Below are 25006 nucleotides of genomic sequence, written 5' to 3' on the forward strand. Positions count from 1 at the left end.
ACACTTCCCATCCCGGCCACTGGGTCCGACACGTACAGGAGCAGGTCGTCCGCATAAAGAGAGACCCTATGTTCCACCCCGCCCTTAACCATCCCCTTCCAGCCCTTTGCGGCTCTCAGCGCAATCGCCAGCGGCTCTATGGCCAGCGCAAACAGCAGCGGAGAGAGTGGGCAGCCCTGTCTTGTCCCACGGTATAGTCTAAAATACTCTGACACTTCTCGGTTTGTCCTGACTCTGGCCTTGGGGGCCTGATATAATAACTTGATCCAATTCACCAGTCCCTCCCCGAAACCAAACCGTCCGAGCACCTCCAATAGATAGCCCCACTCTACCCGGTCAAAGGCCTTCTCGGCATCCATCACCACCACTACCTCCACCTCCCTGCCCGTCGGGGCATCATTATCACATTAAATAAGCTTCTCAAGTTGGCGGACAGCTGCCTGCCTTTCACGAACCCAGTTTGGTCATCCCCAATCACCTGCGGTACGCAGTCCTCAATTCTGATCGCCAGTACCTTTGCCAGGAGCTTGGCATCTACATTGATCAGGGAGATTGGCCTGTAGGACCCGCACGCTTCCGGATCTTTACCCCGCTTCAATATCAGTGATATAGTGGCTTGCGACATTGCCTCATTAAAAACCCTCACCAAGACCGGGCCCACTAACTCAGAGAACTTCCTATAAAACTCTACTGGGTATCCATCCAGCCCCGGCGCTTTCCCCGACTGCATGGCCTTTAGGCCCCCCAATACCTCCTCCACTCTAATCGGAGCCCCCAGCTCATCCATTTGCCCCCCACTACTGTTGGGAAACCGTCCAGAAACCTTTTCATCTCCTCCGGTTCTTCTGGAGGCTCCAAAGTGTACAGCTTGCTATAGAAGTCCCGGAATACCTTATTCAATCCTGCCGGGTCCTCCACTCAGCACCCCTCCCCATCCATCACTACTTATTTCCCTGGCCGCCTCCCTCTTCCCGAGTTGCTGCGCTAACAATCTGCTAGCCTTTTCCCCATGCTCGTACACCACACCCCTCGCCTTCCTAAGCTGTTCCCCGGCCCTACTCGTGGATAGCCCCCCCAGTTCCGCCTGTAGTCTCTGCCTCTCACTGAGTAAAACCTCCCCCGGGGACTCCGCGTGTTCCTCATCTATCAGACACATTTCCCTAACCAATCTGTCCATCTCTGCCCTGTGCGCCCTGGCCCTTTGGGCCCCAATTGAGATCAACTCTCCCCGCACTACTGCCTTCAGCGCCTCCCACAGGGTCGCCGCTGAGACCTCCCCTGTATCATTCACCTGCAAATAATTTTGCATACACCTCCGAAGCCTCTCACAGATCCCCTCCTCCGACAGCAGTCCCACATCTAGCCTCCATTGTGGGCGTTGGTGCTTCGCCCCTCCGACCTGCAGGTCTACCCAGTGCGGGGCATGGTCCGAGATAGTGATTGCCGAATATTCCGTGCATGGTCCGAGATAGTGATTGCCGAATATTCCGTGAATTAAGGGGCAATTTACCACGGCCAATCTACCTGCACATCTTGGGTTGCGGGGGTGAGACCCATGCAGACACAGGAAGATTGTGCAAACTCCAAATGGACAGTGACCCGGGTCCTCAGCGGCGTGAGGTAACAGAATCTAAGAAAATTAGTGTGCAGAAAAGGCCCTTCGGCCTATCGAGTCTACACTGCCGCATGAGAGGCACCTGATTTGCCAATCCTAATCCTATTTTCCAGCATTTGGCCCATAGCCTCGAATTCAAGAGATGCCAAATGCTCACCCAGGTACTTTTTTAAAAGGATGTGAGGCAACCCACCTCTACCATCCTCCCAGGCAGTGCGTTCCAGACCGTCACCACCCTCTGGGTAAGAGGATTTTTCCTCAAATCACCCCTAAACCTCCTGCCCCTCACCTTGAACTTGTGTCTCCTCGTAACTGACCCTTCAACTAAGGGAAACAGCTGTTACATATCCACCCTGTCCATGCCCCTCATAATCTTGCACACCTCGATTAGGTTGCCTCTCAAGTCTTCTCTGCTCCAGCGAAAACAACCTAAGCCTATCCAACCTCTCCAAATAATTAAAATGTTCCATCCAGGCAACGTCCTGGTGAATCACCTCTGCACCCACTCCAGTACAATCACATCCTTCCTCTAATGTGCCGACCAGACAGTACTCCAGCTGTGGCCTCATCAAATGTTCTATATAACTCCAATATGACTTCCTTGCTTTTGGAATCTATGCCTCGATTGATAAAGGCAAGTGTAGCACATGCCTTTTTCACCACCCTATTAACCTGCCCTTCTGCCTTCAGAGATTTTGCTGGAAAGTTCTGATGCGCATTTGAGGCGAAGCAGGTGCCTGTTGCTATTTGGAAAAAAATAAAGGCCTCAGAACGACAAGAATTTACCACAAGATTTTTGTCATTCCTACTGCTCAGCAGTTTGACCACACAGCATGGCAATACATTTAAACTGCTGCAGAGGCTTCAGTAACAGTCAAAATATATACAAGTGAAAAGTTCATAGTTTCACTGGAGAAATGGATCTGGTGCTCTATTTCAAAGCTGCACTGTAGTCGTCAATGATGGAGTTGTTGGCCAGTGAGTGGATTGTCTTTGTGCAGAATCACTAGGAAGTCAGGAAATGAATTCTTCAGAATAAAATGATGCAGCCAAGCTCAGAAGTAGAGAAATCTCCTCATCACTTGGACCGATTCCAAGTGAAGCACAGCAGCCTACTTAGGATAGTAAACATAATCTGTATCCAATTTTCATAGAATTTTTTGCTGTTCAAAGTATCAAATTTTCTGTTCATATTACAATATTGGTATGTGTGGGGCCTATGGATTTACAAATACCAGAGACATCTATAGTAAGGACATGTATTAGATTGACATACTAGGGTTGTGATGAACAAGCAAGAATAAATAATTGCAGACAGGGACTGTTAACACGAGAAGAGTGGGGGTGACACACAAGGATATAAACAAGTACACAAATCTCTTCAGTCTGCTATGTAATTTAATGATGAAAGACAGAAAAAGAACTGCACAAATGTATAGCAAGTTATTTCCAAAGACCACTGCCATACAATCTTTACATTTCATAAGATGTTAATTATAAGGAAAATATTTTGTCGCCATGAGGAATCTTTAATTTAACATTTGAAATAATACAAGATGATAAAATAATTATAAAAAGGACAAAATATCAACTTAAGATTTAATACATTTAACCAAAACAGCAGATCCCCTATCAATTAGAATAAAATTTTCATACTTACAATTATTTTTTTGCAGTCATGGGCCCGGCACAATTCTGTATGAGTAGAGTACTGGACATACACCACCCAACTGCCAACAAATACTGCGAGCCATGAAAAGAAGAGATACTTGACACGTACACATGGTAAGCGAGCCTGTGAGCACAAAAATAGCATTTTCCCCCAATTATTAGCTTCAGAACAAAGTACACACCCAAACTATTTTAAAATGGGTTCGTTTTTTAAAATTACAAGCCATCGTGTAGTTATAGGAATCAAGTGGTTTGCGGTTCATAGAATCATAGAATTTACAGTACAGGAGGCCATTCAGCCCATCGAGTCTTCACAGGCTCCTGGAAAGAGCACCCTACCCATGCCCACGCCTCCACCCTATCTCCCAGGAACCCCACGTGAGCTTTTTATTTGGATACCAAGGGCAATTTATCTTGGCCAATCTACCTAACCTGCACATCTTTGGACTGTAGGAGGAAACCGGAGCACCCGGAGGAAACCCACACAGACACGGGGAGAACATGCAAACTACCCACAGACAGATACCCAAGCCGCAAATCAAACCTGGGACCCTGGAGTGTGAAGCAACCGTGCTAACCATGTGCTACCGCGCTGCCCAGTTCAATCGTGTTCAATCCCTTGTGTTCTATCAAATCAACCAACTATATAACAAGGATGGCAGCACGGTGGCCTAGTGGTTAGCACAACCGCTTCACGGCGCTGAGGTCCCAGGTTCGATCCCGGCTCTGGGTCACTGTCCGTGTGGAGTTTGCACATTCTCCCCGTGTCTGCATGGGTTTCGCCCCCACAACCCAAAAATGTGCAGAGTAGGTGGATTGGCCATGCTAAATTGCCCCTTAATTGGAAAAAATAATTGGGTAATCTAAATTTATTTTTAAAAAAACTATATAACAAGGACATGAGAAATAAGAGGTAGAAAAAAACCACATCGCACTTCAAACCTTTTTTAAAAATAAATTTAGTGTATCCAATTAATTTTTTTCCAATTAAGGGGCAATTTAGCATGGCCAATCCACCTACTCTGCACATCTTTGGGTTGCGGGGATGAAACCCACGCAAACACGGGGAGAATGTGCAAACTCCACATGGACAGTGACCAGAGCCAGGATAGAACCTGGGACCGTGGCTCCGTGAGGCAACAGGGCTAACCCACTGCGCCACCGTGCTGCCCCATCGCTCTTCAAACCTGCTCTGCCATTCAATATGATCATGGCTGATCTCGGCTTCGATTCCACTTTCCCGCCCACTTCCTTGATTCCCGGAGAGACCAGAAATCTGTCTAACTCAGCCTTAAATATATTCAATGATGGTCACAAATTCTACATACTCTGGGGTAGAGAATTCCCAAAATTTATGACCTTTAGATGAGGAGGAATTTCTTCACTCAAAGCACCTTATCCTGAAACTGTACCTCTAGTTCTAGATTCCCAAGAAACAACCTCTCAGTATCTATCCTGTCAAACCCCTTCATAGAATATAGACCCAATTTACGCAACCTCTCATTATAGTACAACCCTTTCATCCCATGACCAATCTAGTGAACCTTTGCCATTGAGCTGACTCCAACACCAGATATGTTCTTGATTAAATATAGAAACCAATATCACAGACAGTATTCCAGGTGTAAACTCACCAAAGCTCCATACAATTAGAAGACATCTTTATTCTTGAACTGCAGTCCCTTACACTAAAGGGCAAAATACCATTTGCCTTCCTAATTGCTTGCTGCACCTGCAATGTGTGTACCTTGTACAAGTACACTCTTCTTTCTGAACATCTATATTTACAAGCATAACACCTATTAAAAATATTGTTACAACTGAAGTGAAGAACCTCACACTTCCCATCTGCCACCTTGTTGCTCATTCTGTAGAAGTGGATTTCATTTGGAACTTCGCTGATAGGGTTAATATAACAGTTCTGAAAAGCTCTGTGAAAGAGATGTCAACAGGTCAAGGGATGAAATAAAGGGAGTGTGTCTGACCGGCATCTGTGAAAGCAAAGATGTCAGAAGGTTATGGGATGGAATATAGGGAGTGTGGCATTGGTACTAATTAATGTTCTGACCGGCATCTGTGAAAGCAAAGATGTCAGAAGGTTATGGGATGGAATATAGGGAGTGTGGCATTGGTACTAATTAATGTTCTGACCCGCATCTGTGAAAGCAGAGAGGTCAAAAAGTCAAAGAATGGAATGAATGGGAACCGTTACTTTATTGCAGAGATAACGTAATTAAGCTCGTTTGACCAGTTGGAACAAATAAACATTGAAATGTAAAAGGAAGGGCCTTGGAATGAGATAAGCCAGATGGCCATGGGATACAAAAACCTTTGTATTAATATTGATAGTGACTTGTGCTAATGATTATGTCAAAAATAACCTCCCGACCTCGAAGAATAATTCCATATATGTACATGTTCTGGATCCTTGCCAAATCATAGGTGTATCTAGGAATTTAAGGGGTCCACCCCTAAGCTGTAAGATGTATAAAGATACCGTCCTTATTCTGGGATTTTGGCACTTCTCGAAGGTAGTTACCCGACTGCATAGAGATTTGTCCCGGCCGTAAATAAACGAATATTCGTTACTGACGTGTTCGAGTGTTTTACTTCTGGACTGACGATCAGATACGTGAAAGCGCAATTCACAATTCACTTAACCTGCATCTCATAGCAACCACTGTCCTCACAGTTTACATTTCCACCCAGCTTTGTATTGTCTGAAAATGTAGATACATTGCTCTCAGTCTCTTTCTCTTTGTCCAAATCATTAAAATAGATCGCAAATAGCTGAAGCCCTGTACTCATCCTTACGGCACTTCACTAGTCATAACTTAAAAATGCCCCATTTATCCCTAATCTCTGCTACCTATTTGTTGACCAATCCTCTATCCATCCTAATAGAACAGTACAGCACAGAACAGGCCCTCCGGCCCTCAATGTTGTGCCGAGCAATGATCACCCTACTCAAACCCACGTATCCACCCGATATCCGTAACCAAACAACCCCCCCCTTAACCTTACTTTTTAGGACACTACGGGCAATTTAGCATGGCCAATCCACCTAACCCGCACATCTTTGGACTGTGGGAGGAAACCGGAGCACCCGGAGGAAACCCACGCACACACGGGGAGGACGTGCAGACTCCACACAGACAGTGACCCAGCCAGGAATCGAACCTGGGACCCTGGAGCTGTGAAGCATTTATGCTAACCACCATGCTACCGTGCTGCCCATTAATATTAACATATCCTAATATGTCAACTGTGCGCATTAAGCTTTTTTTTGTGTGGCACTTTTTGAAATACCTTTTGTTGTATATCTATTGGTATTTAAAACCCTGAAGGAATCGGCCAGAGTAGGTAGACTAAGCATTTTAGAACGACAAAATAGTTAGATAAAAGGATCACATGCAAGAGCAGGAGGAAGGTTTTTTGCACAGCACATTGTGAAATTGTGGGATGCACTTTTTCATGGTTAATGTAGATGTACAGCAACAGGATCGAATATGTCCAGGGAATGACAGGCCAGTCAGCTTAATGTTAGTGGTAGGAAAAAGAAGAACATCTCGGAATAAAAAAAAGTAGGGATCTTATGAAAAAGCTTTATAGAACCTTTGTTCGGCTGAACATGTGCAGTTTTGGATGGCATATTATAAAGAGGATACACAAAGACACTGGAATGTGCAGAGGAGATTTACAAGGATGATACCAGAAACTTGTGGGTATACATAAATCAGAACAGGGCAAACAAGCTGGGTCCCTTTTCTCATGCAAAAAAGGGCTGAATCGACCTAACAGAGGTCTTTAAAATTATCAAAGGTTTGGATAGAGTGGATATAGAGAGAACGATTTCTCTTGTGCGGAGGTGCATAACTTGAGCTCACTTATAAGAGATAGCTAGAAATGCAGTAGGGAATTCAGAACATACCTCTTTACCCAAAGAGGGAGAGTGATGAGAATGTGGAAATCACTACCACAGGAATTGGTTGAATCGAATAAGATATATGCATTTAATTCCAAGTCTAGAAAAGTATATAAAAGAAGGCAACAGAGGGTTATGATAATTGATTTGGAAAGTTGGGAGGTCGGAGTCAAGCATTATGTTGGCACAAACTGGCTGGGCCAAATGTCCTGTTCCTATGCCATGTATTCGATGTATATAATCCTCTAACTAAAGGATAGTGGGTCAAGTGATATGAAAACCCAACAGCCAAACATAATTGGGACTGTTGCTCATGTGGAGTACAGACATCAACAGGCTTAGTGACTGCTGCTTCCGGATGTGGGATGGGAGGGAAGAATTGGTGATATAGATAAGTGGCCGGGGGAGCAGGGAGGCGAGTGGGTGGTGAAAATCAAGGAGAAATAAGAAGCAGAGTTGGGAATGGAGATCATTGGGTAGCATGGAGTGAGGCACTGCAAAGGATAAACGGGACCTCCTCTTGTGCAAGGATGAGCCTGATACAGTTCAAGGTGGTGCACATGACTCGGGTGAGAGCGTGTGGGTTCTTTCAGGGGGTAGCAAATGAGTATGAGAGGTGTGGGCGGGGACCGGCAAATCACGCACACGTTTACGGGTTGCGGAAAATTGGGAAGATGCTGGGCGGGAGTGTTTGGGGCCTTAGCCAGGATAGTGGAGGAAGAGGTGGACCTGGACTCTTTGGTGGAGATATTTGGCGCTTCAGTTAGCCGGAGCTCATGGAGAGGAGGAACTTGCACAGACTGAACAGTTGACTGCTGGAAAGTATGTTTCCTGGGGTGTTTATGTGTTGTAACCTGTTTTGATACATGTTGGAAAAAAATACATTTAAAAAAAAAAAGAAAAGCTACAGATTAGGTATAGTGGATGTGCGAGGATGATGTCAGACAGACTAGCGTGACGTGACATGGCAGATGGTCTTCTGGTAGGAGTGGTATAAGCAAGAAAGAGAAAAAAACCTGAGACGCAATTGTACGTTAAAAATGGTGGTGAGGAGATGAGAGATGAGGGTTGCAGTGGAGGGATAGCAGAGTGCTTGAATGAGCTATGTTACAAATTAAACAAGGACTTCAGTGAGTGCCCATAATTCTTGAAATAGCTAGTATTATGAATTCATCCATGTCCTGGAAACAAAAAATAATTTTCTAAACAGAATGTGGAGACTGATGGTTTACAAGTTCTAACGCACCCTTATACAGTGAAGGAATTAATTACTTTTCATTCGAGGGGTATAAATCATTAGGAACGGAACTACTGACAGTCAAAGCATAGAACATTGAGTCCAAACCAAAGTTATTCTCTTTACAATTTACTGCCCCCTATTATGAAATGATTAAATGTCATTAAATGTTGACGAAATATTAAATGTCAGAAACTTAATTTTATAGTTTAAATGTTATTTCCCGCCAATAAAACACTAAGCAATGGAATGCAGAAGAAATTAGGTTTTTAGGATAAGCAGCTGATGGGCCTCGTACTTATACAACTACCAATATTTTATTGGAAAAAAAAAGGGTCGCACTCATTTTTAAAAAAAGGATTCAAAATCACCACAACTGAACATAGTGATGTACCCTACTGGTCTGTATATGTTGGGACATACACGAGTGGTGTGTGGATTCATAGACATTTACAGCCCAAGAGTGCAATTTGGCCCACTGTGTCCACACTAGTCAACAAAGATCGGACTACACCAATCCCACTTTCCAGCACTAGGCCCATAGCCCTGAAAGTTATGTCAGTGCAAGGGAATTAGGACAGTTTCTGATCCAACCACTCTTTCAGTAGTTCCAGACTCCCAGCACCCTCTGGGTGAAAATGTTTCTCCTCAACTCTGCTCTAGCCTTCTACTTCTTACCTTACATTTATGCCCCATGATCATTGACCCCTCTACGCATGGAAAAAAAGTGCACTCCTTGTCCCTTCTCAACTGATGCTGCTCCAAGGAAAACAGCCCCAGCCTATCCAATCTTTCCTCCTCGCTCAGACTCTCTAGCGCAGGCAGCACTCTTTCCAGTGGAATCACAAATCAGCTGTCCAGCCAACTGAGCTAAACCGGCATTCAAAGCCAGAACTGGAGAGTTAAAATGTTAATAACAATAGAGGGATCTAATGTTGCTTAGCTGTGGGCAGGACTGGATAAATCAGACAGTTCCTTCCCACTTAAGTGCTCAACTTCAGTGGAAGAGCTTCCACACCCCTGAAAAAATGCAAACCTCTAGAAGCCAACAAATTTAATGCAGTCATGACATCCAATTGTTTTCAAAGCATTTAAGCTAAAGACCCATGGGGGTTAAAAAGCATGGAAGTACTCTTGAAATAAATCCTGCAAAGAAGCTCTGCTAATTAAAATATGTTCTTTATATTCGGAAAAAGTGTTCTTTACATTAGGAAAACATAAGCACTAGTAAGTTTTAAAGTAATGCCTGGTTGTAATAAATGTGAACATTACGTGATTACGTCACTACTTTAGTAGGGCAGTTGCAATGCCAATATCGGGCTATTTGTATGCAATAAATTAATAGTGCAAGTTGTGATTGCCAATGTACCCTTTGTTTTTTTTTATAAATTTAGATTACCCAATTATTTTTTCCAATTAAGGGGCAATTTAGCATGGCCAATCCACCTAACTGCACATTTTTGGGTTGTGGGGGCGAAACCCACACAGACACGGGGAGAATGTGCAAACTCCACACGGACAGTGATCCAGAGCCGGGATCGAACCTGGGACCTCAGCGCCGTGAGGCAGCTGTGCTAACCACTAGGCCACCGTGCTGCCCTCCCCTTTGTTTTTTTTTAAATAAATTTAAGAGTATCCAATTATTTTTTTTCAATTAAGGGGCAATTTAGCATGGCCAATCCACCTAACTTGCATATTTTTGGGTTGTGGGGGTGGAACCCACACAGACATGGGGAGAACGTGCAAACTCCACACAGACAGTGACCCAGGGCCGGGATTCGAACCCGGGTCCTCAGTGCCGTAGTCCCAGTGCTAACCATTGTGCCACATGCCACCCTCAATGTACCCTTTGTTACGATCCCAGTTCCCAGGAAGTTCCCAGAATGGAACTCTGGCTCAAAAGATCATAACTTTTACTTTTTTTTTAAATTAACGTGGAGGAACTGTTACAGGACCACTAATTAGTTTCAACAACAAGGAAGAACATGATTAAACATGGGGAAATTATAATACAATACTCCTTAACTTAACAAATACAGACAATTTAAAGATGAACATGAATTACAGAGCACAACTTAAGCTATAATAGTCTCAATTAACACAAGTCCATTTTCAGCACACATGACAACTGTGGTCAAATCACACACTCTGCCAGGAAAGTTAGTGTCTGTGGATTTCTCCTCAAAATTCCACCCCCTCCAGATGATTGCCACGTTTCCAAACTCCGCTCCCAAGAACACACTTTTTAAAAATGTTCTTTTAAATTAAGTATGCTTTCCCTCAGCTGCTTGCATTCCGAAATCCAGACCAAGTTTTCCAAACTATGCTTTTAAACAAAGCTTCTGCTCCACTTTTAACAGCGAAACCAGTCCAGGACGTCACACCAACACCTATATGATTTCTGTCTTGACTGCTGGCAAAATGGCATCAGATGTTTGTTTTATCTTTACAGGGTGTTGTCCCACTTTACATCTGGTTAGTGATTGTCTCTATTTTAAAAATAAATTTAGAGTACCCAATTCATATTTTCCAATTAAAGGGCGATTTAGCGCAGCCAATCCACCTATCCTGCACATCTTTGGGTTGTGGGGGCGAAACCCACGCAAACATGGGGAGATTGTGCAAACTCCACACAGACAGTGACCCAGAGCCGGGATCGAACCAGAGACCTAGGCGCAGTGAGGCAGCAATGCTAATCACTGCGCCACCAGGGTGCCCCTGGTCTCTGTTCACTTAACTCCAGACTTCTTGGACACTCCCCTTCAGTTTCTTTAACTAGCTGCTCTTCAAATGTCTGCACTGATTACTCCATGGCATGTATTTTTGTCTGGCAAAGCTAAGAACGATATTCCCTCTCTAGCCTTCTATACAAACTGCTTCTGGCAGAGTTGCCTTCTCTCTCACTACACATCTCCAACTGTAATCAAATAAGCTAAATTAAGGGGCAGCACGGTGGTGCAGTGGATAGCACGGATGCCTCACGGCGCTGAGGTCCCAGGTTCGACCCCAGCTCTGGGTCACTGTCCGTGTGGAGTTTGCACATTTTTCCCGTGTTTGTGTGGGTTTCGCCAACACAACCCAAAGATGTGCAGGTTAGGAGATTGGCCACGCTAAACTGCCCCTTGATTAGAAAAAAAAAAACTTGGGTTCTACAATTTTTTTTTAATTAATTAAATTAAAAATTAACTTAAAGCTTCTCTCCTGTAGAAGGCCCCAATTGCTAAGCAACCCCCACATGCTTATGCGTTCGATTTATTCTACACACAGTAGCCCTCTGTGAGCAACATAGAAACAGGAACTTAACCAACTCCCACACATACAAACACCTTTGACCAGCATGAATCTTACTACAGGTTTTATCCTTCCAGGCACAGAAACATTAAATGAAACCCACTTAAAACTATACCTTATTTCTAATGTTTACCAATGCAAAGATAAATCTCATAAAACTATCCTCGTTTTCCCAACAATTTAAACTTGGATTACAACGCAAAAGCCATATGGAAGTAAAGCAGCAAAAAATACTTTTGTTTAAAAAAACTAGATGAAGTATAAAATCTTCAAACTCTTCACAACGGCAACCGACCAGGTGCCGGAATGTGGTGACTAGGGGCTTTTCACAATAACTTAATTGCAGTGTTAACGCAAGTCTACTTGTGACAATAGAAGATTACAACCTTTGATTGGTGATATCCTCCATTTTTACTCATAGCTCAAAAAAAAATTACATTTTTGTCCCTTCTTCATTTTGCCTTGGCTTTAGTTAATTAGCTCCCTCCCCTTCCTTGAATATTCCCTCAAGGTGTTCGCATCACGGTTATCTTGGTTACACAGCAGCTTATTTAATGAGTACTGGTAACTTGAATATTTCTGCTATAAAAAGTGAGGAAGATGGACAGAAGGGGAAAGAGACAGAAATAAGAGTTCATGCTACTTCAGTCACCACTAATCACTCCGGAACCACTTTACAAGCAAAAGGTGTGTTTTTCTCTTGTTGTCACTGTTGCAATACAAAGAAACACAGCAAACAATTCCGGAAATAACTACAGATAACAGACTAGGAGTGTTGGGTTTAGGAATAAATATCGGTATTTTCACCAGTAAAGCCCCTCTGCTCTTTTCTGAATAGAGTCATGGAATCTTTTATGTCCATTCAAGAGGGTAGAATATGGCGTCACCAGCATTGCAGCATTACTTTAACAAACACTGCAGTGAAATGTGGGCCTGTAGTCTTCCAGTGAGGCTTGAACCTACAACTTTCTGACTTAAGATGTTGAAAGTGCAACCAGTGAATCAAGGTTAAAAGCTCCATATTAGAGGGGCAGCTCAGTCGCACAGTGCTTAGCACTGCTGCCTCACGGCACCGAGGATCCAGGTTCGATCCCGGCCCGGGGGTCACTGTCCGTATGGAGTTTGTACATTTTTCCAGTGTCTGCACGGGTCTCACCCCCACAGGGGAGGTGAATTGGCCACTCTGAGGTTCACCAATAAAACAGAAGAAACAAACTGAGGGACAAAGCAAAAAAAGGGCCACTCCCGTTAGGGGCACTGCCCGAACATAACAAAGATCAACGTAAAGTAAAAAACATCAAATAAGAGTGCAATTAAAGGGGTCAAGCTGAATTGGCCATGCTAAATTGCCCCTTAATTGGAAAAAAGAATTGGGCACTCTAAAATTGTATTTTAAAAGCACCATAATCGGTTGTGCAAGATATTGGCCGGGATTCTCCCCTAGCCGGCGGGGCTGGGGGTCCCGGCGCGGCAAGAACCACTCCGGCGTTGGGCCTCCCCAAAGGTGCGGAGCCCTTTAGGGGCTAGGCCCGCGCCGGAGTGGCTCCCGCTCCACCGACCGACGTGAACGGCCTTTGGCGCCTCGCCAGCCGGCACGAACAGCTGGCCGAAAGGCCTTCGCTGGTCGGCATGAGTCCGCGCATGCGCCGGTGCGTCAGCGGCCGCTGACGTCACCCCAGCGCATGCACGGTGGAGGGGGTCTCTTCCGCCTCCGCCATGGTGGAGGCCATGGTGGCGGCGGAAGAAAAGAATGCCCCCACGGCACAGGCCCGCCCGCCGATTGGTGGGCCCCGATCGCGGGCCAGGCCACCGTGGGGGCACCCCCCCGGGGTAAGATCGCCCCGCAGCTCCCCAGGACGCCGGGGTCCGCTCGCGCTGCCTGCTCCCGCCGGCACCAGAGGTGGTGTAAACCACGTCGGTGGGAGAGGCCTGACAGCGGCGGGACTTCGGCCCATCGCGGGACGGAGAATCGCCGCGGGGGGCCCGCTGACCGGCGCAGCGAGATTCCTGCCCCCGCCGATTCCCACGTGGCGGAGAGAATTCCGGCCACGGCGGGGGCGGGGTTTACGAAGGCCCTGGGCGATTCCCCGACCCTGCTGGGTGTCGGAGAATTCCGCCCATTATCTTGTTGCTCAGTTCAAGTAATGATTATAGGTCCAGTACCCTTTTGTACAAAACCGTCCATGCCAATTTCATTTTTTATTCCACTAATTTTGGTTTCTGGATAACCCATTTAAACTTATATTAAAGTAGCCTAAGTCTAGATTTGCTGTAGTCTAAAGTAAATAAAATGGCTTAAATGGCTAGAAAAGAAAGATGCATCACCGAATAATACAGTAGCTGCAACAAGTTTCTTTGTGACATGTTCACCACAAAAATCGCAAGGTAAATAGGAGAGGAGATCTGATAGAGGGCTCAGAAACCATGAGGCATCTGAAACATGTTTCCACTGTTAGACAGAGCAGGAACAAAGGGCACAGATTTAAGGTAACTGGCAAAAGAAACAATGGGCACGTGAGGAAAACTGTTTTAAAAATGCAGAGGAGTAATTAGGATCTGGACACTCCCCAAGAGTGCAGTGGAGGCAGGATCAATTGAGGCATTCAATTGCTGCTCCTCCAGAGGGCCAGCAATGCACAATGGGCCGAATGGCGAATCATGCTCTTATGAAACTGCAGAACATTCTTGCTGTTCAAGTGATAAACTATGCAAGTGAAGCTGAAGCAAAACATGTTACAGCATTTGGAGCAAAGTTCCTGGTGGCGATTTCTATTTTTAAAACCACATTGACTGACAAGTTTTGACATGGTTTCACTTGGGGATGCAGTCATTTATCTGTTGTGAAAAGCAAAACCGTATCCCTTGCTGTTACAGGACATAACGCTTGGAAAATCGAGAAGGACATTGAACCTATTAAGCCTGTTCTTACTACAGATCATGTACAATCTAGCTAATCTTGGGATACTAAAATCACAGGTTTGATTTCCTGAGGGAGTTCTACTCCGAGCACCTGGGGTAATTAGGCAAAATATCAGAATAGGTATTCATCCTTACATTTTGTAATATTCTATGTAAGTTTGCACATTTTTTCCCCGAATCCAGTGGTGCAGGAACTATTGAAGAATTTAATTATTTCAGTGCTGATCCCACTTGCAACTTCACCTCACCTTGAATCTAGAATAGTAGCAAATGCACAAAGCAAATGTAGCTAAGAAATGCAGCATTTTTAAAAAATTAATTCCTTAGATTGGAGTGTCACCAGAGCATTTATTGCCCATTGCTAATTACCCTGAACAGTGGTAGCAAGTTTCCTTCTTGAACAGGTGTCGTCAGTGCAGCCACAATGCTGTAAGCGAGTTGCAGGTTTTTGACCCAGCAACAGTGGAAGCATGGTTCCAAGTCAGGATGGTTTGCAGCTTAGGGGAACTTGCTGTTATGGATGTTTCCATTTGCCTGCTGCCTTTTGTCCTTCTAGACCAGGGGTGGGCAAACTTTTCCGTGCAAAGGCCACATTCAGAAATTCACAATTTTAAAAAGGCCGCATAGTATATTAAGCAAAATAATTAATATTTTAAATAGCCAAAATAAAAGGTCTTTAAAGAAAAAAAAGCACATTTATTTGAAAAACAAAGTAACTCAGTAAGTAACTGATGTAGAGAAGTGTGAGGTGATTCACTTTGGAAAGAACAACAGGAATGCGGAATATTTGGCTAATGGTAAAATTCTTGGTAGTGTGGATGAGCAGAGGGATCTCGGTGTCCATGTACATAGACCCCTGAAAGTTGCCACCCAGGTTGATAGGGTCGTGAGAAGGCCTATGGTGTGTTGGCCTTTATTGGTAGAGAGATTGAGTTCCGGAGCCATGAGGTCATGTTGCAGCTGTACAAAACTCTGGTACGGCCGCATTTGGAGTATTGCGTACAGTTCTGGTCGCCTCATTATAGGAAGGACGTGGAAGCTTTGGAACGGGTGCAGAGGAGATTTACCAGGATGTTGCCTGGTATGGAGGGAAAATCTTATGAGGAAAGGCTGATGGACTGGAGGTTGTTTTCGTTAGAGAGAAGAAGGTTAAGAGGTGACTTAATAGAGGCATACAAAATGGACAGCGAGAGCCTTCTCCCGCGGATGGAGGTGGCTAGCACGAGGGCACATACCCTTAAATTGAGGGGTAATAGATATAGGACAGACGTCAGAGGTAGTTTTTTTACGCAAAGAGTGGTGAGGCCGTGGAATGCCCTACCTGCAACAGTAGTGAACTCGCCAACATTGAGGGCATTTAAAAGTTTATTGGATAAGCATATGGATGATAATGGCATAGTGTAGGTTAGATGGCCTTTAGTTTTTGACTTCCCATGTCGGTGCAACATCGTGGGCCGAAGGGCCTGTACTGCGCTGTATCATTCTATGTTCTATGTAACAGAACAATGTCAATGAGAATGATGCATCTGACTGCAGTCATTTACCAGTTTGTTGAAATCAGGTGTCAAGTTGCTTGTGCTGATCCTTAACACTGACAGAAGCACAGCCTAGCCGAGTCAACGATAAAAACACGCGTAGTGGGGTGGATGAATGGGGCTGCCTTATTGGTCGGTTTAGTTGGGTGTGCGACCAATAGGAGTCCAGGTTACAAACAATAATAAGGCTTATTGAATAAGCGCATTTACTTCAGCGGCTTTTCCCCGGCGGCTTTTCAAAAATGCCGGTTATGATTCCGGGCACCTCATTGGCGGGCCGCATAAAAACCTTTGTCGGGCCGCATGCGGCCCGCGGGCCGTAGTTTGCCCACCCCTGTTCTAGACAGTAGAGGTCAGGAGCTTGGAAGATGCTCAAGAAGCTTTGGCAGGTTGCTGCACTGCATCTTGTAGATGGTACACATTGTTGTCACAGTTCACAAGTGGTCATGGGAGTGAATTTATTTTTTTTATGGTGGTGGGTGAAGTGCCAGACTGCATTGTGCTGGATGGTGTAGAGTGGCTGGATCTGCACTCAATCAGAAAAGTGGAGAGTACTCCATCAGATTCCTGACTTGTGCCTTGCAGATAATGGACAGGCATTATGGAATCGTGCAGCCAGCGTTTATGTTCCCAGCCCAGTTTATGGTCAACAGTAACCTCCAGGATGTTGATGGAGGGTAATTCAGCAACAGTAACCAGTTTTGAATGTCATGTGGAGATGGTCCTTCCCCGGCACTTGTATGGCATGCATGTTACTTGCCACTTATCAGATCTTGCTGCATTAGTATGCGAGTAACTACTAATTCAAATGTAACTGAACATTTCATAGTGAACATCCCCACTTCCAATCTTAGACGGACGGAAGCAGCTAAAGATACCCCTGTAGTGATGATTGGCCTCTGACAACCACAATCATCTTTTGAGTTAGGTATCACACCAACCAGTAGAAGCTTTCCTCCCACTGATTTCCATTGACTTCCAATTTGGCTCAGAATCTCTGCTGCCAAATGCTGCTTTCACGTCAATGGTAGTCATTCTTAGCTCACCTTTGTAATGAGCTAAATGGCCCTGACAGAACACAAACTAAATATCGACGAGCAGGTTATTGCTTACAGATTACAGTAGTCTTTTGTTGCTTCAGTTCATGTAGATTTTGTTCGCAAAGTCAGGGTACATGGTGGCCCTTTGTTTAAATGAACCAATTGTGTGATTAGAATGGATATCTTGTACCTACCTTAATGTTAAAATTAAAAACTAAATTTTGTACCAGGCTTTGTCAAAACATATGCAAGTAGAACATACTCCAAGATAAAATAATCATTCAAGCATATTTCAACACATTTCAAAAAGAAAAATAAATTCCAGTTGCCACAATTCACCTTTCATTAGGTAGCTTCAACCAAATCCTGCTCAGTTTAGAGGATGGTTGTTACAGTGTAATCAAGATATTTCATCTGTGCTGCTCTTTTGCAATCAGGGACACAAGGTTGGCCAGGAAAAGGCCATTGAGCTCAACAAATCTGATCGCTAATAGATTTCAATCCCTTGTTTAACCATTTCCTTTTCCCAGAAAGCTATCCAATTGAGCCTTGAACCACTTATACAATCTGTCTCAATTGTGTCTTCCTTCTGGTTCCACAAGCCTGCTATCCAGTGTGTAAAACAAGAACAGCTTGGATTTAAGTAGCACCTCCAACATGGTAAAATGTCCCAAGACTCCCTGCAGGAGCACTAGCAAAGAAAAATTGACACTGAGCAGAACAGAAAACCGAAAACTTGGTCAACGGTGGAAACAGAAAATGTCGGGAATACTCACAAGGCATCTGTGGGGAAAGCAAGAGTTAATTTCAGGTCTGTGATTATTGATGGCACAGCCTTGAAACATCACAATCCTACATCTTTTCACCTTACTAAGTCTTCAAAAGTCTAAACGAAACCTCCTTGAACTGCATCTGCAGTCACCGCCACTATCTTCATCTCCTAATTCTTACTTAGGCCATGTTAATCCACCCCTCCTTTTCTAAAATAGCTTGGTAGGTTTCACTATAGAAGGACAATGCAAATGTAAATTATTAATTATATCAAAACTTCCTTTTCTCCAAAGATTCTAGATAAACTCCTCTCCGCAAGCACAAAGTCAACATTTAAAACGTACAGGGAACAAATACAGGATTGTCCGAGAGATTAAAACTTCATGCCAAACAAGGATGTATTGCAACAACTGAAACAGCATTTCGCATGCAGCACTGTTTCAAGAAAGGTGATTTTGGATATCAAGGGAGAAAGAAAAAAAGGTAAAGTTCCATTCATATAGCACTAACATTTAATCATCACTTACACACTTTGAAGTCCAGTTACAGCCATACAAATTGTTATAACACCCTAAGCCAGTGAGCGGTCAATTCCAACCCCATGTGAGCAGATTTCAGATGGACAGCTTCCAGTTATTTCTTCAGTCTAGGCTTTCAGATGGATGTTACCTTTGTTTTCAGGTTGTAATGGTTTTCACTGTAGACTCAGAAATAGCAGGCAGCCAGCATTTGAGACAGAGACAGCTTCTTTCTGAGTCTACAAACTTCTGCGTGCAGATAATAGGCAGCAGAGGGGAGAGAGAAATGCAAAAAAGAATACTCTCCTTGGCCAACCTATTGGCCACCAGCTAACCAATCGAATTGAACCCCTCCAATCTCTTGGGTGCCATGTCTGGGTTCTCCTGCCCAAAATGCAAAACTTTGTAACACTTAACATTTCTTCCCCTGCTCAACTTAAAAGGTATGTCTCCATTAACGATCCATGGACCAAAACAATAAAGACAAAATAAAAGAAATAGGAACTAATGGAATCAGGAAGAGCTCTAGCAATAAATAAGACTTGTAATATTGGGTTTTGGTGGTGGTGTTGATTAAACACTTTGCCAGGAAAGTAAGCATGCAGCATCCTTTGACAGTCTAACTCACGTAACCATCTGACAGGATCCCACTTGCCTGTAAAATGCTGTATGCGCTTGATGAGGCCAGCTGGAAATGTGACAACAGGAGATTATTTTCACTTACAGCAAACCCCTCTCCATTATCTAACTTAAAGCTCTTGGTATATATTGAGTACAATAGTAAATAGAATGACATACTATATAGTGCAGAAGAAGCCCTTCGGCCCATCGAATCTGCACCGCTGCGTGCCCACCAATTCCACTTGCCAGCACTTGGCCCACATAGTCTTGAATGTTATGGTGTGTCAAGTGCTCATCCAGGTACTTTTAAAAATATATAAATTTAGAGTACTCAATTATTTTTTCCAATTAAGGGGCAATTAGCGTGGCCAATCCACCTATCCTACACATCTTTGGGTTGTGGGGGTGAAACCCACGCAGACACGGGGAGAACGTGCAAACTCCACACAGACAATGACACAGGGCCGGGATACGAACCCAGGTCCTCAGCGCTGAAGGCAGCAATGCTAACCACTGTGCCACCGTGCTGCCTTTCCAGGTACTTTTTAAAGGACGTGAGGCATCTCACCTGTACCACCCTCCCAGGCAGTGCATTCCAGACCATCAGCACCCTCTGAATCAAAAGGTTTTTCCTCAAATCCCCCCTAAACCTCCCACCCCAAGCTGAACTTGTACTTGATTCACTTATTTTCAATCCATTGTGAAAGCCAATATAAAATAAGAGAAATTGCTGGAAATACTTGTATCAGACAATAATCAGTGGAGGAAGAAAGGCCTGCTTAATGTTTCACATCTTGACCTTTGTTTGAACCAACTTTTTTTCAAAAATCCATATGTCCTTGGAGAGATGTGGAGAATGTCTGGTAATACTTGTCAGACATTGCAGATTGCCTTTAGAAACATGCAGTGAGCTGTATTTGGATTCAGTTTTTATCCAGATTTCCAAAAGGAAACTGTAGATTGTTGCAATAGTTTAGCAGTTTGTTCATAATAGTAAAGAACAAAAAACACAAAGAGAGAAGGACAAAAATAACTGAGTGCTCAAGACACCCCAAAGTACTTTGTTGCCAAGTTTTAGTCATTGTTAGGTAAAGCAAAATGGATAGTGAAACAAACTCAAAGCTTTCATTAGAAACTGGGTTCACTGATTAATGCAAAGAGCCAACTACAGAATACAGCTGATGCAAGAAATTATATCTATCAGCCGGGTAGCATTCGATTTTGGACAGCAAATATAAAATTTAAAACAGGGGGCAGCTGTTTGCCATTTTCAGTTCTGCCCTCAATGCTTTGGATTTGATTGTAGCAGTAAAGGTAACAACATTAGGACATTGATCTTTTCTATGTTTAAGAATTCTGGTACTAAAATCATGGTCACAATTTGAATAAACACGATTCGACCCAAGTGTATCAAACACTTGGCAGGCCCGAAGAGTTTCTGCCAAGTCTTTCAAGTTTGCATCCAAATGCTAGAAGTGAAACATGACTGAACCACAAGTGCTAATATATCCTCCAAGTTAATGATTAATTGTTAAGTCTCAAGGTGATTCAATGGGAACACAAGTATAATTTTCATCTGGCTCATTTGATCTACTGAACACTGATGAAACACTTGACAGGATAGTAGAAGAATAAACATATTGTGAACTTAGCTCCATGGTCAAATTTTACTAAGTGACACAATGCATTAGAAACATAGGGGGCTGGATTCTCCCAGCCCCGCGCCGGAGAATCCCCGCAATGGCACCAGCACGCGATTCAACACCCGCACGTTTGACACGGCGGCAGTCGATCCGGGCCACCGATTCTCCGGCCCAGATGGGCCGAGCGGTCGCTTCAAAAGGCAGAGTCCTGCCGGCGCCGTTCACACCTGGTCGCAGCCGGCGGGAACTCTGCGCGCAGGGTCTGGGGGTGGTGTTCCGGCCCCAGGGGGGCCTGGCCCGCGATCGGGGCCCACCGGTCGGCAGGCCAGCGTCTCGCTCCCCGGGCCTATTTTCTTATGCGGCGGCCCCGTAACTCCCGCGCCATGTTGCGCAGGGCCGGCATGTTGAGGGAAGCCACCGTGCATGCGCGGGTTGGTGCCGGCACCACTGCGTATGTCCTCGTTGACGCCGGCGCCACTGCGCATGCGTAGATCCCGCAGTGCACAGTTTGCACTGGGATGGGAGGCTGGAGCGGCGTGAACCACTCCAGCGCCGTGCTGGCCCCCTGTAGGGGCCAGAATCGGTACTCCCAGCGGCCCGTACACGTCGCCATTTCTGACAGCATGGACACTCTGCTGCCGAATGGGAGAATCCCACCCAGGATTAGATGGTTCCACTATACAATTCAATCATGGCTAACCAATGACCTCATTCAGTACCTGTCCAAGCCCCATTTTCCTCAATACCTTTGATTGATTTTTGTTAACCAATCTCATTTATAATTAAGTGATCTAACATCAACTACTATTTGCAGAAGAGAATTTCTTTTTTTTTTTAAATTTAGTGGACCCAATTCATTTTCTTTCCAATTAAGGGGCAATTTAACGTGTTCAATCCACCTACCTTGCACATCTTTTGGTTGTGGGGGCGAAACCTACGCAAACACGGGGAGAATGTGCAAACTCCACAGTGACCCAGAGCCGCAATCGAACCTGGGACCTCGGCGCCATGAGGCAACAGGGCTAACCCACTGCGCCACCGTGCTGCCCGGAGAATGGCAAATTTCTACCTCTAAACTTGCATATAACACTCCTCAATCTGACACTTGTGTCTCCCAGTCCTAGATTTCCTAACTAACAAAAAGTTTCTTTCTATTTATCCCGTCAGTTCCCCTTTCCAAAATTTCACTTTCGTATTGCGCAGCACGGTAGCATGGTGGTTTCTTTTGGGCAGCACGGTAGCATGGTGGTTAGCATAAATGCTTCACAGCTCCAGGGTCCCAGGTTCGGTTCTCGGCTGGGTCACTGTCTGTGCGGAGTCTGCACGTCCTCCCAGTGTGTGCGTGGGTTTCCTCCGGGTGCTCCGGTTTCCTCCCACAGTCCAAAGATGTGCGGGTTAGGTGGATTGGCCATGCTAAATTGCCCGTAGTGTCCTAATAAGTAAGGTTAAGGGGGGGCTGTTGGGTTACGGGTATAGGGTGGATACGTGGGTTTGAGTAGGGTGATCATTGCTCGGCACAACATCGAGGGCCGAAGGGCCTGTTCTGTGCTGTACTGTTCTATGTATGTCTATTACAATTGGTGCATTTTTAAATTTTACAAGCACACATCGGATGTCAAATACCAACATTTTGCATGCTGGTGCGCAGGTGGATTAAAGAATAAACCCTTCCACCACAGTTGGCATTGTGCAATTAATTATGTACAGTACCGCACCACAATATTTTATAATATGATGCTCCCCAATGTATTACCCTGTAGGTACTTTATTAGTCATGTTCTAGGAAATCACAAATAGTTAATATATAAAAATGGTACACAAGTAGACTATGGATATGACATTAGTGTCTATAATTGCAATCCCACAGAGTAAAGGAAACACCAAGACTGGAATGTATTTTCTCAATATCAAATTTCATTGACCCAAACAACTTCCCAGGCAAATTGCACCTATTCCCTCTTACCAACAATCTTTGAATTAATTTTGAAGTATGCTGTAGTTTCCCAATCCCTCGTTTGGCACGTGAATCCGCAGCAAACTAATTTGAGAGAGAGAGAGAGAGAGAGAGAGAGAGAGAGAGAGAGAGAGAGAGAGAGAGAGAGAGAGAAAAGGAGTTCTCCAGTACAAGAACCACATAAATTAATATTAGTTCCCATGATGGTCCGGAGTCGAAAGTCAGAGCCCAGCGGGCATTTCCACTGCGGTGGAGTTTACTTCTGCTTGCAGATGACAATATGTAGATCGACAAAATAAACGATGTCTTTAATTCAAGGTAAAAATGAAAGGGGTCATGTGACCTGCTCGTAGGTCTGCCAGAGAGCAAGCCTGGGTGCTTTGATTGTTAGAGAATAAAGAGGAGTCCAATTGTTCTACTGGGAAGAAAGTACAAGGTGTTTCCACTAGGAGACAATATCATCCTGCATGCCAATAATGGATACCGCAAGGCTTCAAAGTCCCAGAAAAGTCTAGGGTTGTTAATAGCTGTCTATTTAGTTCAAAAATGAAAAGATTTGGGACCTCGGGCTTCACTACTTGGATTCAGGGCCTACATGATTCAGTGCTATGGAAATGGAAAGGATTTCTATAAAGACCGTGTTTAGTCAATTGTGTTTGAGCCTTTGGTTACAACACGTGCATTAAAAACGTGAACTCTTGTCATACCATCCTTTCAGCCATTAAAAAGAAATAAAAATCGGGGATTTCCGGTGGCGGCAATGCATAGCTAAGCCGCACATTCGGCAGCTCCCGCTGAAAACGGACTTTGGGGCTCTTTTCAGGGCCCCCAACGGAGCTGTGTCGGCAAATCCCGACGTGGGAAGAGGGCAGGAATCGACCCCTATGGTCCTGACCAGGAGTGGGGTAAGGAGAAAAATGGAGAAAGCACCCCTGAAAAAGTGGGGGAAGGAAGACAAAATGGCGGCCGGCGGAAGGCCTTGAGGAGCTGAGGCAGTGGGCTCAGGAGCAGCAGGCGACTCTGCTGCGCTGCTTCCAGGACCTTAAGTTGAAGCTGCTGGAGTCGCTGAAGGTAACCAACAGGGAGCTGATGGAGACCCAGACAGTCCAGGGGGCTGCGATCCGGGAGCTGCAGCAGCAGCAGCAGGCCTCCGAAAGGGAGAATGTGGCCGTGGCGGGGAAGGTGGAGATGCACGAGGCGCTCCATAAAAGATGGCAGGAGCGGTTTGAGGAGCTTGACAACCGGTCGAGGAGGAAGAATTTGCAGATCCTGGGCCTCAAAGAGGGGCTGGAGGGGTCGGACCTGGCGGCCTATGTGGCGGTTATGTTAAACTCGCTGATGGGGGCTGGGTCCTTCCAGGGGCCCCTGGAGTTAGAGGGGGCCCACAGAATTCTGGCTAGGAGGCCCAAGCCGAACGAGCCGTCGCGGGCGGTGTTGGTGCGGTTTCATCGGTTCGTGGATCGTGAGTGTCTGCTCCGGTGGGCCAAGAAGGAGCGGAGCAGCAAGTGGGAGAACACGGAGGTGCGGATCTTCCAGGACTGGAGTGCGGAGGTGGCGAGGCGGAGGGCCGGGTTTAACCGGACGAAGGCGGTGCTCCATAGACGGAGTGTGAAGTTCGGCATGTTACAACTGGCGCGTCTGTGGGTCACCTACAAGGAGCGGCACCATTATTTTGAGTCCCCGGAGGAGGCGTGGGCCTTTGTGCAGGCCAAGAAATTGGACTCAAACCGAGGGTCTAAGATGGGGGATGCTGTATAATACTGTATTTGTATTTGCTTGGTTTAATGTAAGATGTGAGTTGGCCTTAGGGTGGGTGGGGTGATGTCGATTAGTCTTTTCTATATGGATTTTTCTGTAGGGGTCTGGTGGACAGATTCAGGCAGGGGGGTAAACGGGGAGTTCGGGGAGCTGGTGGGGGGGGACTGACAATGGGAGTAGCCCTGGAGGAGGCGGGGCCAGGCAGGGTGAAAGCGCGGGCTTTCTGCGGGTTTCCCGCGCTGGGAGATGGTGAGGGCGGGGTCGGGGCTGAGAAGCGCAGGTCGTTGCTGGCTGTTTTCTTTTCCCGCGCAAGAGCGGGGGGGGGGGGGGAAGGACCCATTGACGGGCACGATGGAGGGGGGGTAGTCCCACATGGGGAGGAGTCGGAGGTAGGGCAGGAGTCGCCCGGGTCAGCAGAAGTTAGCTGGCTCACGGGAGTGCTATGGAAGGAGGGGCGTGGCTAGGAGGGGTCCTAGCCGGGGGGGGGGGGGGGGGGGGGGGGGGGGGG

At 45.5% G+C, this 25006-nt stretch overlaps 1 protein-coding gene across 2 annotated transcripts in view; it reads right to left on the minus strand.

Annotated features, from left to right (window-relative positions):
• LOC119964410 (divergent protein kinase domain 1A-like) overlaps nucleotides 1–25006 on the minus strand; it is an 88515-nt gene that overhangs the window by 44136 nt on the left and 19373 nt on the right. The window contains exon 2 of one of the 2 annotated variants that reach the window (XM_038793843.1): nucleotides 3276–3410. The exons of the other annotated variant lie outside the window; for it this stretch is intronic. Within the exon in view, the coding sequence (XP_038649771.1) occupies nucleotides 3276–3410 (135 nt within the window). The remainder of the gene's footprint in view (nucleotides 1–3275; nucleotides 3411–25006) is intronic. 2 annotated transcript variants of the gene reach the window in all.

This window comes from Scyliorhinus canicula, chromosome 4 (genome assembly GCF_902713615.1).
Source record: "Scyliorhinus canicula chromosome 4, sScyCan1.1, whole genome shotgun sequence".
In the NCBI taxonomy this organism is placed as follows: Eukaryota; Metazoa; Chordata; class Chondrichthyes; order Carcharhiniformes; family Scyliorhinidae; genus Scyliorhinus; species Scyliorhinus canicula.